The following is a 15,965-nucleotide window of genomic DNA, read 5'->3' on the forward strand; positions in this document are numbered from 1 at the left end:
ATTTATAGGGAGAGGCTCTTAAAGTCGAAGGCACAGGGCTAGACGATGTAAATGGAGGTATTTGGGACTGATGCAGAAGCCAAGTGAGTTTCCCAGAAAAGAATTCTAAATGGACTTCAGAGGGTTTGACAGTGAGTTTTTCAGATCTTCCAATTGATTTTTAAAATGACAGATCTATGTTTTCAAGAAGGGGGAGGGGAAAAACAGGCTCTTGCTGCCTACACCTTTCTCTCCACAGGTTGGGACCTGTGACATAGGCTCATGTGCTTACTAGAGGAGCCGAGGTACTAACTTGTGGTGCATATATTTAGTTAAGACATGCTCGATTCCTGCTAGAACCCTCAGAGCTCCAGCAATCACACTCCTGAGTTCGTTCTCTGTCTCTGTTTTTGTCTGTACCTGTTTCTCTATTTGTCTCTATCTGTCTTTTTCTTCCCCTCTGTTTCTTTTTCTGTGTCTGTATCTGTCTGTTATCTCTCTGTGTGTCTCTCTGTCTCTGTCTCTGCCTCTCTCTGAATCTGTCTCTCTGTCTCTGTCTCTCTCTCCCTCTCTCTTCCTCACACCTTTTCATAAAAACAAAACAAAACATAAATATCCTCAGTCAGATCAGATATATGATTTTCAGCTTTGTTAAGTCAGAGTGGGATTAGCTTTGGACCACCTTTCTCCCACGAAGACCACAAACCAGAATCCTGCCACTGTTGGGATGGGAGGGAAAGTCTACAATTTAGGTCCCCTACAGAGTCTCAGAGCATAGGGGAGATGGGAGGAGGAGGGAGTCATAGAATTTAGAGCTGGAAGGGATATTAGGAAGGGAGGACAAAACTTTGCTTCCTACAACAGCGAGGCTGGGAGTGCCCACCAGCTTACAGCAACTCCGGGGGACTGGGACGGGGGCGGGGCGGGCAGCTCTTAGAAGCTCCGCGGGAGGCTGGGCAACCCGGAGACAGGAGAGGGGAGAGGGGAGAAGTGGGAGGGGCTGTCCAACCCGCCCTTTCAAGTCTCTCTCCCTCCCTCCCTCTCCCTGGCGGCAGCTGGGGGAGATGAGTGGCGCTGAGTCGCCTCTTCCCTGACCCCTCCTCTCCCCCCTGCCCCTCCTTCCTCCCCCTGCCTCTGCTGCCGCCGCTGCTGCACGGGAAATATGAAGAGTAGGTGCAGCTGCAGCAGCGGTGGTGGCTGCAGCGACTGGGCTCAGAGTGCGGAGCTGGGCAGAGGCGGAGCGCGCGGCCGCGGACGCCCTCCGAGACACCAAGACGCAAAGGCGGCTACCCGGGTTCGGGGCCGGGAGGGCAGGCAGCGATACCGGCGGTCGTTGCAGACTCAGAAAAGTGACTGCTGCGGCCCCTGAATTAGCTCCTCTCTGAGTGCGCAGTTCCTTCGCACTGCAGCCGCGAGTCCTCCATCCCTGGCCAGTGAGCTGACCCTGTGACAACCCGAGCTCCTGAATCCAGTCCGGCGCTCCACTGCATCCCCCAGACCCAACTGCGGGAGATCCACCGAGGCATCCCCCAGTTATCCCGCTGCCGCCGCCTTCTTCCCGGCAGACGGAGATGGAGTAAGCGGTCCCCGCTCGAGATCAGGCAGAACTTTTTTGGAAATCCGAAGCAAAAATTGGAAAGCTAAGTTTCTGAGAAAGGAAGAAGGAAGCGAAGAGGGGGACACTGTAGGGAAAAATCCATCCAGAGCCTCGACTCCGCCGCTCGCCCTTTTTTTCTGGGGTCCCAACGCACCTCCTTTGTCCACTGCCTAGCTGCCTCCGCTGCAGTCTTGAACGCAGTCTCCCCCCCCCCCCAAAGCCTGCGCTGCTGACTGACCCAGGACCCCCCAGGGGCCTCGACTTGTTGATCGCAGCTCTTCCAGCTCTCTTTCATCTGGCTTGTCAAGTTCACCCAGAAGGGAGTAGTGAACTTTTCTTCCGGCGTGGGGGTGGTTGGAGCGAAGAGAACGCCAGAACTTTAGCATCACTTTGATTCGAAGAAAGCCCAAAAATTGCACTGGAAGAGAATAGTTACTGACCATCAGAAAAGAAGAGGACAGCCTCTTGGACTCCTGGAGGAGGAAGTGAAGGAGGAGGGAGAGGAGTTGGTATAGAAGAAAAACTAGAAATGTCCCATCTCTATTTCAGCCTGGTCAGATACCTGTTCCTGGCCCTCCTTTTACATGGTAAGTGCTACTATTCCCTCTTCAACATCTCCCCTCCCCTTCTCCTCTTCTCTCCATACCCACCCCCCAACAAACAAAAATACTGGTAAATATAATGCTCATTTATAATAATTAATTAATTATCCATGATAACAGCTAGGGTCAAGTTAGGATATAAAAGTATTTGAGAATAAATCACAAAAATCTGAATTATTTAAATTACTTAACTTTCCTGGGGCCTCAATTTCTTCATCTGTAAAATAATAGGTCTGGAAGACATGGCCTCTGAGAAACTTTCTAGCTTTAGACCTTTCCATGGTCCTATGCTAGCTCTGAAAGGCTCAAGGGAACCTCCAGTTTCTGTCACTCCCACTTTTCCTGCATCCATGTGAAGGTTTCTTAAGCCTTTGCTGCTTGAGTGTTCCTATATGGTAAGAAAAGCTTGTTGACTTCCCCCTTTCTTTTTACCTCCAGGGTCAATGAGTTTGCCAAAATTTTGGCAAATGTTCTTATTCCTTCTTTAGCTTTTCAACTATAAGCAGAGATGCTATAATTAAATTATGTGCCTTGTGGTCATTTTTTAAAACGTTCCAAAGTCCATAGAATGACTCTTACTGTGGTCCAAGTTTTTATGGGACTCTAAAGAATAAGAATGATCTTTTATGGAAAAAGTTCCATGTGCATTTATCTCTAAATTTCTTGGAAAAGTATTGGTTAAATTATTCCTTTTGGTTCTGAATGAGAGCTGCTCACTGATTCAATTCTGAAGTGCCAGTGTTGTTTCAAATTTCCATGCATAAGCATTTCTGAAGTCTTTGAATGCAAGTTGAAAGTAGCAACACATAGTTTACCCATATTTACTCATCCAAGGAAGGTCTCACAGGGATTATCTGAATTTAAGGTGCTCTTTTCCTCATGTTCTGGTGTGATTTGATTTCATTAAATTTTCCACATACCCACTTGAGCTTTGCCAAAAGATCTTAGGCTTCAGCTCAGGGATATTATTTGCCTTTTGGAGATTTTGGTATGTTCTTTGAGGAAAATTAGAGACATTAAAAAAAGATCAGAATTATATTATATCCCACAAAGTAGCTGCTAGAGCAATATTGCTTGGCATAGCATCAACAACAGAATATATTGATAATATTTTGGGGTAAAACAGCTTGCTGTAGTGTCCTTGCTGAATAAGCACACTACTCTTGACATTAGAGGATTTGCATTTGAATTCAAATTCTGTCATTTATTAGGTATATGCAGTCACTAATTCACTGAGCCTCTGTTGCTTCATCCATAAAATGAGGATAATACTCACAATACTTAATTTACAGGGTTGTTGTTAGAAAAATGTTTTGTAAAAGTGTAAGTTAATATCTTTACGATTAGCTCTTGTTTTGCTTCCAAAAAATGCAAAATTTTGGAGTGAAACACCATGGCTTGCTTGCTGCAAGATGTGTCTCTAGGGGTACTCATTCTTCTTCCTTGTTAACAACTGAGTTACATCACTGGTGATCAGTGGGTATATGTCTAGGTTGTGATTATCGTTCAAAATGAAATTATTTTTATCAGGTTTAGAGCAGGAAGAGAAGGTGTAGATCATCTTAGAATTCATAGAATTCTTGGAATCACAGGAAAATGCTTTAACTGAGTAGGTAGATGCTTTCTTTATAGTCAGACTGCAAACTGCCCAACTTCTAATGCCATAGGCTGTGTCAGGCTGTCTGCTTAAGCCAGACCCTCCTTATGGCCAAGGTGTACTTTCAGACCCAGTGATTTGGAAGTTTAAAAGTCAGAATAGAAGTCTTGCAGTTAGAGGGCAAAAGAGAGAAGGTATAATTATAGGGTTGGACTCCCAGGCCCATCTGCTTAGAATTACAGAGCAGTTTTAATCTTTGGCTGAAACATGAAACAAATCAGAGCCAATGAACAGATCAAAACAGCAGCTGCCACCAAAAGAAAAAGAGAGATGAAACAGGGGAAATTGTCCATTTTCTTTCATCTATAGTTATATCTTGTGAAGAAAAAAAAAAAGCATTCTAATGACCTTAAAACAAAAGAACATGGAAAGTTAGTTGGAGTTAAACACTCTTAAAAAAAATCATTACTAATTGAATTAGAAAAGTAATGAATGACAGAATACTTACACTTGCTGCTTAGTTCAGGCATAGCATCATTTCCCTGCCACCATCTTTAAGAGGTAAATATTTTTAGAGTTACCTGACCTAACCAATTCATGGCTAGGACAGAATATCCTGAAATTTCTTTGAGCATGATGAGTGACCATAAGAACTCAGGTGATACTTCAGATTGTTTATGTTTCTCAAATTTCTATATGAAGAGGTATCTTATGGTCCACATCAAGTTTCTTAGGACCAGAAGATAAGACAATCTTAGAGAAGTATAAGTCTTATATTGAGTGGGAGAGAATCAAAGGATTTGAGTTCTAAAAAAGAACATGTAGTTCAAGGATCCTTAATGTGGGGTCTGTGAAAAATTTTTTGATCATTATTTTAGTATAGTTGCTTTCCTTTGTAAGCCTTTCTCATTTATTTTGTGTATTTAAAAACATTATTTGTATAAGGGGCCTATAGGTCTCACCAATCTGCCAACGGGAGTCCACAACAAAAGTTGCTCCTTATCTAGTCAAAAACCTTTGATAAGATTCAAACCCTGGTCTTCTGACTATAAATCCATTTTTTTTTTCTTACAGAAGGCAACTGGAGGAAATATTTTGAAAGGGGAAGTAGTACTTGGAGTTGTTTTTGTTTTTAAAAGAAAAAGAATTGCAAAGCTATAGTTAAATGACAAAGGAGATTCACAACATGTCATCCAATTCCAAAAGGAATCTACTTTGCACAAAATTTTAGAATAACTACAATTGATCACATAATACCATAGACATATCAATAAGAAGTAGAAAGAACAGGTGCAAGGAATTTGCATAACTTCATGTCTGAAATGAGAAAAATGATCATAATCAATAAGTCTATCTTTCAGAGGATATTAGATAACAGATACAGTGGGAAAATGAAACATTGAATTTCTTATTTTTATTTTGTTAAAGTATTTTGATACAAAACAGGTACCAATCTGTCTTGTACTTTAAGGAAGGTTTGTATATGTATAGCATATACCAGTCCCACTTTGGTATCAGGGATTTTAGAAATTTTTTTTCTTTGTGAAGGGAATCAGTTATGTAACGGTGCATGCATTTTAAATAAATTAACTCAAATGCTTTGGGAAGAAATGCATTTGGGAAACTTGGGCAACTGATTTTTTTTTACCTGAATTCAAATCTTTCCTCCCTAAATGTGGGGTTTTCTCATAATGTTTTTGAGGATGATTTTTATTCTGTCTTGTAACTTTAGTTGTGAGAGTTTGAAAATAGGTAAAAGATTTTATAAGGATAAATAGGAAGGTCCCAAAGACATTTACATTTAGATGCATGATTTTAGGTTTTAAAATTATTCCTCCTTGACTAAGCCACTGATAGATTGCCTCATGACTATTTTTTTCATGTTTTAGGGGGAAAATTAAAACCATCACCTTTCTTACCAATAGAACAGTAAAATATGTAATGAAGAGATTATAATTCATTGTTAATTTTTCTGAAAGTTATCAGATTTATTCTTCCATTTGATTGGTGATGTAATTGCATCAGCTAATTCAAGTCAATTCATGATAATATTACAAATGTCAGGAACTCTACTATCTGGTTCAATTGTCTTTTCAGAGGGGGAGGTTGAGACCTAAGATTGTGCAGTAATAGAATCAGGACTACAATTTAAATCTACTGGTTCATAATCAAAAGTTCAAGATAACGAATGTCAAAGAAAGTATGTTGCTAGAAATTGCCCGCTTTCACTCTTTTCTCAGCTAGTGTAAAAAGTGTAAAAGTTTCAGATGTTAATTTCTCAAATTAGTGAGCTCCATGATACTCACAGAGTTGATTTGTCTGTAATAGAAAGAATTGATTCTAAAATTTATCACTGATATTGTAAGGACCTATTTTTAAAAATGGTTGTTATTAATAGAATTGATTCACTTTTTTCTGGGAAATGAAGCTCTTTAATTTCATTCATTTGTGTCCAAACTTCCTACTATTTCTATGATGACAACTTGAGTCTAAAACAATTCAAGAATATTAAGATAAAGGTTAGATAATTATGGCAAAAAAAATTAGTTTATGACTTGGGTTTGAATCTTGGCATTGCTAATTATGGTTTGTGTGATCTTGAGCAAGTCAGTTAACCTCTCTGAGTTACCTCACCTGTAAAAGAAAACCAGTAGGCTAGATGATCTCTGAACATCCCTTGCTCCTATGTAATTGCTGGAAATATAGTTTGCTGGAAGAATTTCATGATGCTAAGAAAATGTTTTCTTTCCATTCTCTGACCTTTTTTAGAGCAGTAGGAAAAAATGGTGTGAGAACTTAAATATAAAAATGACCAAAAGCATAAATTTCATGAAAAAGCTAGGTGCAAGGTTCTTATTTTATGCCAGTGGCTTAGCAGAGACAACCAGAAACCTCCTTCTCCTCTCTCTGCAAGATGAATAACGAGCAAAGCACAGGTGGCAAGTGTTTCATAATTACATTGTTCTTGAGTATAAAGCAGAAGTTTGATCAAATTGGCAGTTGACATAGTCAATTTAAAAGATCAACAAACTATATGAGTCATCCTAAAGTATATTCATGATTTTTATATTTCTCAAATATATGTGTGTATCTTTGCCTCTCTACAGATCAGGGAAATGAAGATAAGGGAAATATCCAGGCTACTAAAGCAAAAACAAACAAACAAAAACCTTTGAATGAGGGGAAAGCAAGACTGGACCTCAATTGATCATGCTTCTCTATATGTTGCTTGCCTGCTTAGTTCTCTTGTCAATTAAGTGGTAGTGAAAAATCACATTGTGTTTCTCCCAGGGATCCCATATAGATGATGGTTCAAAATGATTAAGCCTTTAGATCAGGGATGCCCACTTGGTTTGTGAGCAGATTTATTTTTTAATTCCCTGAAGCTTTGCAATTGCTATGGGGAAGAGAACTGGAGAAACAGTAAAATTCTTGGAGATAGAGATTGCTAAAAGTAAAAATCATTATGTGGAAAAGAGAAAGAAGGGGACTATTGCTCCTCCCTTCCCCCTACTGGAAATCCTAGCAAATCACAGCAAGCCTTTTTCTGAAAAATAAAGAGAAGAGTTAGTGCCTCCAAGAACTATTTTGAAGATTTACCAGGAGAAACTTTGGATTTTATACTCACATCTTTATCTCCAGATTGAAGTCTTATATGTTAGAAACACAAGAGGACACCTGATGTTCAGCCAAAATCAAAGTAGCATATGATTAGTATCATTTTTTTAAAAGATACTATTTCTAGCAAAAGAAAATAAATCAAAGCCTTTAATGGTGACTTCATAAGAAATGTGTATTCCACTGTATCCTACCCTCATAAAGGGAGTAAGGAAGAAATAGAGAAAAAAGGGAAAAAAGTTTTGTTTATCACTGTAAAGATGAAAATTAAAAACAATGCCAAGAAACCGTAGTTAACTAGTATTATCAGAATCACTATTTTCTATTACACTAAAAATGAAAAGGCCTCCTAATATTTATCTAACAATTACTACATCAAAGTATAGTTTGTGGCAATAACTTTTTATTTAATTGAGAGAGCAATTGCATGGATAAGTAATTACCTATATTTAAGCTAATCAGTTGCATTTTTACATGCTACAAAGTTTTCATCTTTCAGACACGTTTTAACTTGAAATATAGCATGGTTATAGTAGAAATAGAATCATATTCTTAACATATATTATTTACATTGGAGTTTCCACAAAAGATAATATGTTAAAATTATAGTTCATATTCATAGGTTTTTCATTAGTCTTTTATCCTCCTTTTATCTTTTCAATTACTTTTTAGAAAATATTTTATTTTTTGTTTTCATAACCTTTACCTATATGGGTAAATATAATAGAAAAAAGAAAATTCAGACAATAAAAATCGCTGTTCAAAAATGTTGAGGTTAGAGGGTAGAATGACCCAAAAAGGATGTCCAAATTAATTAGACTAATCAGATTGATTAGACTTTTTTCCATTTCTTACTTATATAAACACAGCCTTTTTAGAGATACCTGCCCTATGTCCCACAAAAATCTCTTCCTTTTGCCCCCAGGGGTAAAAATGAGCACAATCTTTTGGGTGTCAGTTTACTCATATCATGGATGAGAGGATCACAAGTAGGGAGTAGTGTTTACTATTGTTGGTGTAGATCAAAGAGAGGAGTTGCATGTGTAGCATTTGTGGAATAAGTATGCTAAGATCAGCTCTCCACAGCCATCATCTGGTGAATTTAGGCAGTGTAGACAGCCCAAGTAATTCAAAACCCAATGTTCATTTGGTGCCTGGTCTTATGTTCTCACAAGGTGAGCTCTCTTTTTCTTTTTATGTGGAACCCTGTCTTTAAAATTGTTATTACTGAGAACTTCTGCTCCAGAAATAGAAAGTTGATTGTTGTGATCCTAATTAAGATAATTTTGGCAAGATTTAAGGTGTTGGCAAGAATAATCTAACCCCTAAGAGTAAATCACTTGCTCCTGTAAAGTGAAACAAATGCATCAGAATGTAAAAGTATCATTTACTGCCTTGAAAGTGGTAATTTGCTAAGTGGTAGGTACCCTTGTGCCCTAAAGACTTCATTTGCTTTCATAGCTTTTATGCAGTCTTGCTCACTCTCCATAGGAGCAAGCCTGTTACACATATACTAGAGTTTCACTACAATTCTCTCCAGGATCTGTTTCCTGAGACTTAATTGTACTTGAGACTAGTTTTACAACAAGATTATTTGGGTACTTGGTTGGGATCCAATTTGCACCCTTTATGAACCAAATTCTATTTTATGACAAAGTGTTATAGTTATTGTTTAGTATTTGCATAGTATTTGATATTTAGAAAACATTCCACTGATGTGTTTTATTAATTATTCCCCATCATACCTATAAGGAAGACTACTTTTGATTTTCCCACTTTATAAATGGGATGAGGCACAGTAATATGAAGGATCAGTTGCCTGAAGTGATGCTGTTGGCTAGCATTTTACAGTCCCTTCTCTGACTATTGCTTAGTCACTTTTCTTTGTCAAAAATAATCCATAGTAAAGCTAAAAAATAATCCAGAATCAAGCCTTTACAATAATATAACCAACTGAGCACTTTAACCTATAAATGAGATGGTTTCCTCTTACATTCTTTTCTGTCATGATAGAGGAAATAGATTGAAAACAAACACATTAGATTAAAACAAACAAAGAAAACAAACAAACCCCAAACTCAAGTTTGGATATGTCCTCAAGTTGGCCCATGCTGTCCAGTCTCTTGTGCTTTTTATGTATGAAGTGCTGTACAAGGAGAATTAATATTCAGATTGAAGAGCCTGAAGCACTGCTGGATTCCTAAGTCATCAAAGAAAGATGTTTTCTCTAAGAAGGCAGATCTTTCAACAATCAAACTGAATGAAGTTTTTGGTTAACTCTTAGTTAACCAAAAATTTCAGTTAACTACAACATCTCATTCCCTGAACATTATAGATTAATTATTTTTAAAAATTGGATATATATATATATGTACATATATATATATATGAACACATATAGAGTAACTTCATTATTATCAGATACTCTTTAAGATTTGGAGGTAGAGGATCTAAACTTCTATTATAAAGCTATGTCTATCAAGTTAGGGGCAAAGAATAAGAATTAATTATCCACTATGTGTCAGGCACTGGACTAATCACTTTTATAAATAGCCAATTCCTTACAACAGCCCAGAGCCTTAATTTATTATTTACCACATTCTATAGTTAAAAATTTGAAGCAAACAATAATTTCCCCTGGGTCACTCAGTTAGTGCCTAATGCCATATTTGAACTGAGATCTTCCTGTCTTTGAGCCTAATATGCTTGAACCACCAGATGCTTCTATCATTCAAAGACTAAAAAAACTAAATAGAGAGATAGGAAAAAAGGTAAGATAGAATGTTCATAGAATGGACTTGTCTAGTTTGTTAATCAAAGACATATTTATGCCTAACTATCTTGTTTATTAGAAATTTTTCCTCAAGTGGAATCCAAAAGTCTTGGATTTAGATAAAACCATCACTGATGTGATCTATAAATATTTCATTACCTGATTCTTCAAAGCAAAGCTTATAGAATTCAAGGATTTTATGTTGCTATGCTTAACTTCCATTGTTCCTTACATTAATGCTTTTAAAATGAATTTTCAATTCTCTGCCATTTATAAATAGTCTAACACATCCTACATACAGCTGCTTTCCTTGTTTTCCATACAATGACAATGGTATGGAATATTTGAATATTTGAAAGTGAATATTTGAAGATGAATGTTGATGACCAAATGAACATCGAAAAGGACAATGTACTTCATATGATGTATTACAAGCATTCTTTCATTAATTTGAACTACTGATTTCATTCCCTTATTGTTAATGATGTGTTGTTGCTGTTGTTTTTTCAAATAAAATACTTAAATTCCATATTTTTAAAAATTTACTACTGTCACTTCATAGTAGGTAGTTACTTGGCTCAGTGTATAGGATGCTGGGCCTAGAATCAGGAAGATTTGAATTCAAAACCAGCCTCAAACATTTAGTAGCTGTGTGACCATGAACTTATTACTTACTCTGTTTGTCATAATCCACCGGAGAAAGAAATGGCAAACTCCATTTGGTATCTTTGTCAAGAAAACTCCAGAAAGGATTGTTATGCTGTGGTCTATCAGGTCACTAAGAATTGGAAATGACTGAACAACAAAAACTTTATAGTATTGATTTGATATTATTTTGTCCTGACTACTAAACTTGAGTTACTTTTATGTTACTGTTATTTTGATTGGGTTTTTGTCCATGTTAGAGCCTCTGAATAGAAAGCAGTAAAGACATAGCTTCTCTCTATCTGTTTTGTCTGTCTCTCTTGGTCTCTATCTATGTGTGCATGTCTCTGTCTCTGTTTCTCTCTGTCGCTGTCTCTCTTTGTGTGTTTCTGTCTCTGCCTCTCTTTTTCTCTTTTTCTCTTGTTCTATCCCTTTTCCCCTCCCTACCTCTATTTCTCTTTTTCCTTTTTTTTCCTATTTGTATTCATTTGCCAAAGAATTCCTAGGGGAAAATTCTATAATGAATCATATAATATCTGAGAAATGAGCTTCAAAGATTTCTCCCTCAGTTAACTGTTTTCCTTCTAATTTTAGCTAAAGATGTTTGTACAAAAACCTCTTAATTTTATTTATTTATTTCCATCCTTTATTCTCTGACATTTTTTCCCACCATGCCCTTAAGATGGAAGAGCAACATAGAAAAGGAGTGTACTAAGCATCAATGGTTGATGTAAATAGCTTCTGTTCTTCTCTACTCCTTTGTTCCTTTCCCTCCCTTCCCATTTCAGTTAAATTATCAAGTATTTCTGGGCATCTCCTTCTCTGACATCTTTATGGTCAATGATTAGCAGGATATTTTCTAGGCATTTTTAGAACCTCTCTGCTATACAAATATCCAACTTTAACCTCTAGCTCTCATACCGAGGATAAGAGGCAACTAGATGATAGAGAGGATACATTGCTGGATCTGGAGTTGGGAAAATTAAATTTGACTTTAGACATATATGATTTGTGTAAACCTGGCAAATTACTAAATCTCTATCAGCCTCAACTTATCTATATGATGGGAATAATAAAAATAATAACAACTACCTCTTAGGGTTGTTGTGAGGTTCAAATGAAATAATATTTGTTAAAGTGCTTTTCAAATCTTAAAGTACTACTCAAATACTAGCTATTATTATCAATATTATATCTAAATACCTCCAACTGATCAGATTAGGGTTTATAATGAATCAGAGTTCATACTTTAGTAGACTATCCATGGAATGAGTTATTTTCTTCCTTCATTTTCCATAGCCTATGCTTGCAGCCATACTATTTGGGTTGCTACAATAATCAACCATCATTTGCATATACTTAACTTGGCATCTTGTCTCCACTGTGTTGTGTTTAATGACTAAAGTTAAAAGATAATTGGGAGGCTGAGAACAAATGAGTTCACGGACATTTCACAGAATAGTAATGGAAGTAAACCTGAATTTTGACTCAGGACATGGACTTAAGTCCTGATTCTTTTCCTCATTGAATGGTCTTGAGTGAGTTACCTTTGACCCAAGCAACTAGTGCATAGTGGCTGGAATGCTCTAGTTGGTATCAGGAAGAAATGCATTTAAATTCTTCCTCAAATACTTAAATGGACAAGTTACTTACCCTCTCAACTTCAGTTTCCTTATTTGTAAAATAGGGTAATAATACTACCTATCTCATATCATTGTTAAGAGCATGAAATGAAATAATATTTATAAAGGACTTTGAAAATCTTAAAGTATTAAATAAATGCTATTATTTCTTTTAGTCTATTGATTTCTCCTTTCTTAGATTTTGTTAGATTCTATTGCTCAGCCATTTTCAGTTATTTCTGACTCTTCACAAACCCATTTGGGGTTTTCTTGACAAAGATACTAGACATTTACTTTTCCAGCTCATTTTACAGAGAAGGAAACTGAGGCAAACAGAATTAAATGTCATCCCTAGGGTTGTATACCTAGTAAGTATCTGAGGCTAGATTTGAACTCATGAAGATGAGTCTTCCTAATTTCAGGCCTTGCACTCTATATCACCTTTTCCAGTATTCCTTAATCTCAGTGCCTTCCTTCTGAGATTACTGCTGATTTATTCTATTTGTTTTTATTTCATACATAATTATTTGCATTTTTTCCTTAATTGACTGTGAGATCCTTGAGAACAGGAGCTGTTCTTTTTTTTTTTTTTAACCTTTCTTTTGTTTCCATGATACCTGGCACTTAATAGGTGCTTAATAATAAATACTTGTTTGCCTTGACTTGGTCTTCAGTGTTCAAAATAGTATTGACACTCTGTAGCAACAGATCTCTACCTATTCAGATCCCATATTCCTTGCCAAAGCTGCAGATATCAGATCTTATGCCTTTACTCTCACTTTCTGGCACTTCTGTGCCTGGAGTCAGAGATAATTGAGTTCATATCCTTTCTTAGATACTTACTAGCTTTGTGGCTCTGGACAAGTCATTTAACCTTTGTCTCTCTGAGCTTCTTCAACCTCAAAGTAAGAATAATAATAGCACCTACAACTGGGATGTTATGTAAATTGCTTAGTATGGTATTATGGCATGTGGTAGCTTCTTAATAAATGCTTGTTTCCTTTTTCCTTCCTGCTGTAGGGTGTCTCTACAGCTTATTTTAATCCACTAATTCTACATATAGACTTAATCTCCTGATTGTCTATCTTCAAATAGAGCATCTCTGTGCTTTCTACCCATCTATATCAAATGGACTATATCCTCAAGACCAAGGTTTGATTCCCAACTCCCTTTCTTGATGACTTCACCTTCAACTGATTTCTCCCTTTTATAATTCCTTTTTTATATTTTTATATATTATATATTTTTATAATGAGCATCAGAAAAGCATGGAAAGATGTATATGAACTGATGCTAAGGGAAATGAGTAGAACCAAGAAAACATACAAAGCAACAACAAGATTATGTGGTGATCAACTGTGACAGACTTGGCTCTTTTCAACAATGAGGTGATTCAAGGCAATTCCAATAGTCTTCTGATGGAAAGAGCCATCTGCATCCAGAGAGAACACTATGGAGACTGATATGGATCAAAGCAAAATATTTTTACCTTATTTGTTGTTGTTCTTTGTTTGCTTGCTTTTTTCTCATTGTTTCCCTTTCACCTTTTGCTCAGATTTTTCTAATGCAGCATGACAAATATGGAAATATATATAGAAAATTGCACATTTAATCCATATTGGATTGTTTGCTATCTATGGGAGTAGGTTTAGTAGGAAGGAAGGAGAAAAAGTTGAAACACAAGATTTTACAAAGGTGAATGTTGAAAACTCTTTACATGTATTTGGTAAAATAAAAGGCTTTAAAAAACTATAAAATGAGCACTTTGTTATATTGTCTTATACTCTTGCTTTCATGTATGTGTAACAGAAAACTCATATTCATTCCTTTTATATATGCATATTTATAAATTGTCTTTTCCCAAGTAGATTGTAAGTTCTTTAAGATGTCTTATGCTTTTATATTTTCTGTAGTGCATACAGCTTAACATACTGGTCACTTGTTAATATTTATTGTTTGATAAAATTGGCCTTTTTAGAAAGGATGTGAGTGTAATCTTGCCTCAATACCAAGTCACCCTCTAGAGTGACTAAGGAGACAGCCAGGTGTCTCAGAGATTATGGAAGGGAACCAAAGAGAGGCTTGCATGCTATTGGATACAGGAAACAACTTTGTTGCAAGTGCCCCCTTGAGAACCATTAAAAAGAATTAGCAGTAAAACTAACAGAGGAAACTGTCTATTATGAATAAAGTTTCTCTGAGTGGATGCCCATCAGATGGAGAATGGCTGAATAAATTATGGTATATGAATGTTAAGGAATATTATTGTTCTATTAGAAATGATCAACAGAATGATTTCAGAGAGGCCTGGAGAAATTTACATGAATTGATGCTAAATGAAATGAGCAGAACAAGGAGGTCATTGTACATGGCAACAAGAAGATTATACAATGATCAATTCTGATGGATGTGTCTTTTTTCAACAATGAGATGATGTAAAGCAGTTCCAATGATCTTGTGATGAAGAGAGCCATCTATACCCTGAGAGAGGATTGTGGGAACTGAATGTGGATCACAACATAGCATTTTTATTCTTTTCATTGTTATTTGCTTGCATTTTATTTTCTTCATTTTTTTTCCTTTTTGACTTGATTTTTCTTGTGCAGCAAGGTAACTCTATAAATATGTATGTATATATTGGATTTAATATATATTTTATCATGTTTAACATATATTGGACTACTTGCCATCTAGGGGAGGGATGGGGGGAAAGGGAGGAAATTGGAACACAGGGTTTTTGTTTTTTTTAATTAATTAATTAATTAATTTATTTATTTATTTAAATTTTTATTTAATAATTACTTTATATTGACACTCGTTTCTGTTCCGATTTTTTTTTCCCTCCCTCCCTCCACCCCCTCCCCTAGATGGCAAGCAGTCCTTTATATGTTGGATATGTTGCAGTATATCCTAGATACAATATATGTTTGCAGAACCGAACAGTTCTCTTGTTGCATAGGGAGAATTGGATTCAGAAGGTATAAATAACCCGGGAAGAAAAACAAAAATGCAGATAGTTCACATTCGTTTCCCAGGAACACAGGGTTTTGCAAAGGTTAATGTTGAAAATTTGTCCATGCATATGTTTTGAAAATAAAAGGTTTTAATAAAAAAGAAAGAAATTTTCTACTAATGAGACCAAATATGACAAACAAATGCTTTGTCAGTTCATACTGTTTCCTCTGTACAAATTATTTTAGCCAGCTTTGATATAGATGGTTCCTGAGTTCCAAAGGCCTAATGACTAACTTTTTTCACTTATCTTTCTAGGGCTGGGAGAAGGTTCTGCCCTTCTTCATCCAGATAGCAGATCCCATCCTCGATCTTTAGAGAAAAGTGCTTGGAGAGCTTTCAAGGAATCTCAGTGTCATCACATGCTCAAGCACCTCCACAATGGAGCACGGATCACTGTACAGATGCCACCCACAATTGAGGGGCACTGGGTTTCCACAGGGTAAGAAGGACAAAAGTAGTGATGGGGAAATCTCACAGAGCACTGCAATGGAAGGGAAATGAAAAATGTTCTTTCTTA

The 15,965-nt window shown here is 36.5% G+C and overlaps 1 protein-coding gene across 1 annotated transcript in view; it reads left to right on the forward strand.

Annotated features, from left to right (window-relative positions):
* The first annotated feature begins 1,192 nt into the window (after window positions 1–1,192).
* APCDD1 (APC down-regulated 1) overlaps window positions 1,193–15,965 on the forward strand; it is a 56,298-nt gene continuing 41,525 nt past the window's right edge. The window contains exons 1-2 of the mRNA XM_051970473.1: window positions 1,193–2,163; window positions 15,704–15,887. Of these exons, the coding sequence (XP_051826433.1) occupies window positions 2,106–2,163; window positions 15,704–15,887 (242 nt within the window). The 5' untranslated portion in view covers window positions 1,193–2,105. The remainder of the gene's footprint in view (window positions 2,164–15,703; window positions 15,888–15,965) is intronic.

Source organism: Antechinus flavipes, chromosome 1 (assembly GCF_016432865.1).
Source record: "Antechinus flavipes isolate AdamAnt ecotype Samford, QLD, Australia chromosome 1, AdamAnt_v2, whole genome shotgun sequence".
NCBI classification, from domain to species: Eukaryota; Metazoa; Chordata; class Mammalia; order Dasyuromorphia; family Dasyuridae; genus Antechinus; species Antechinus flavipes.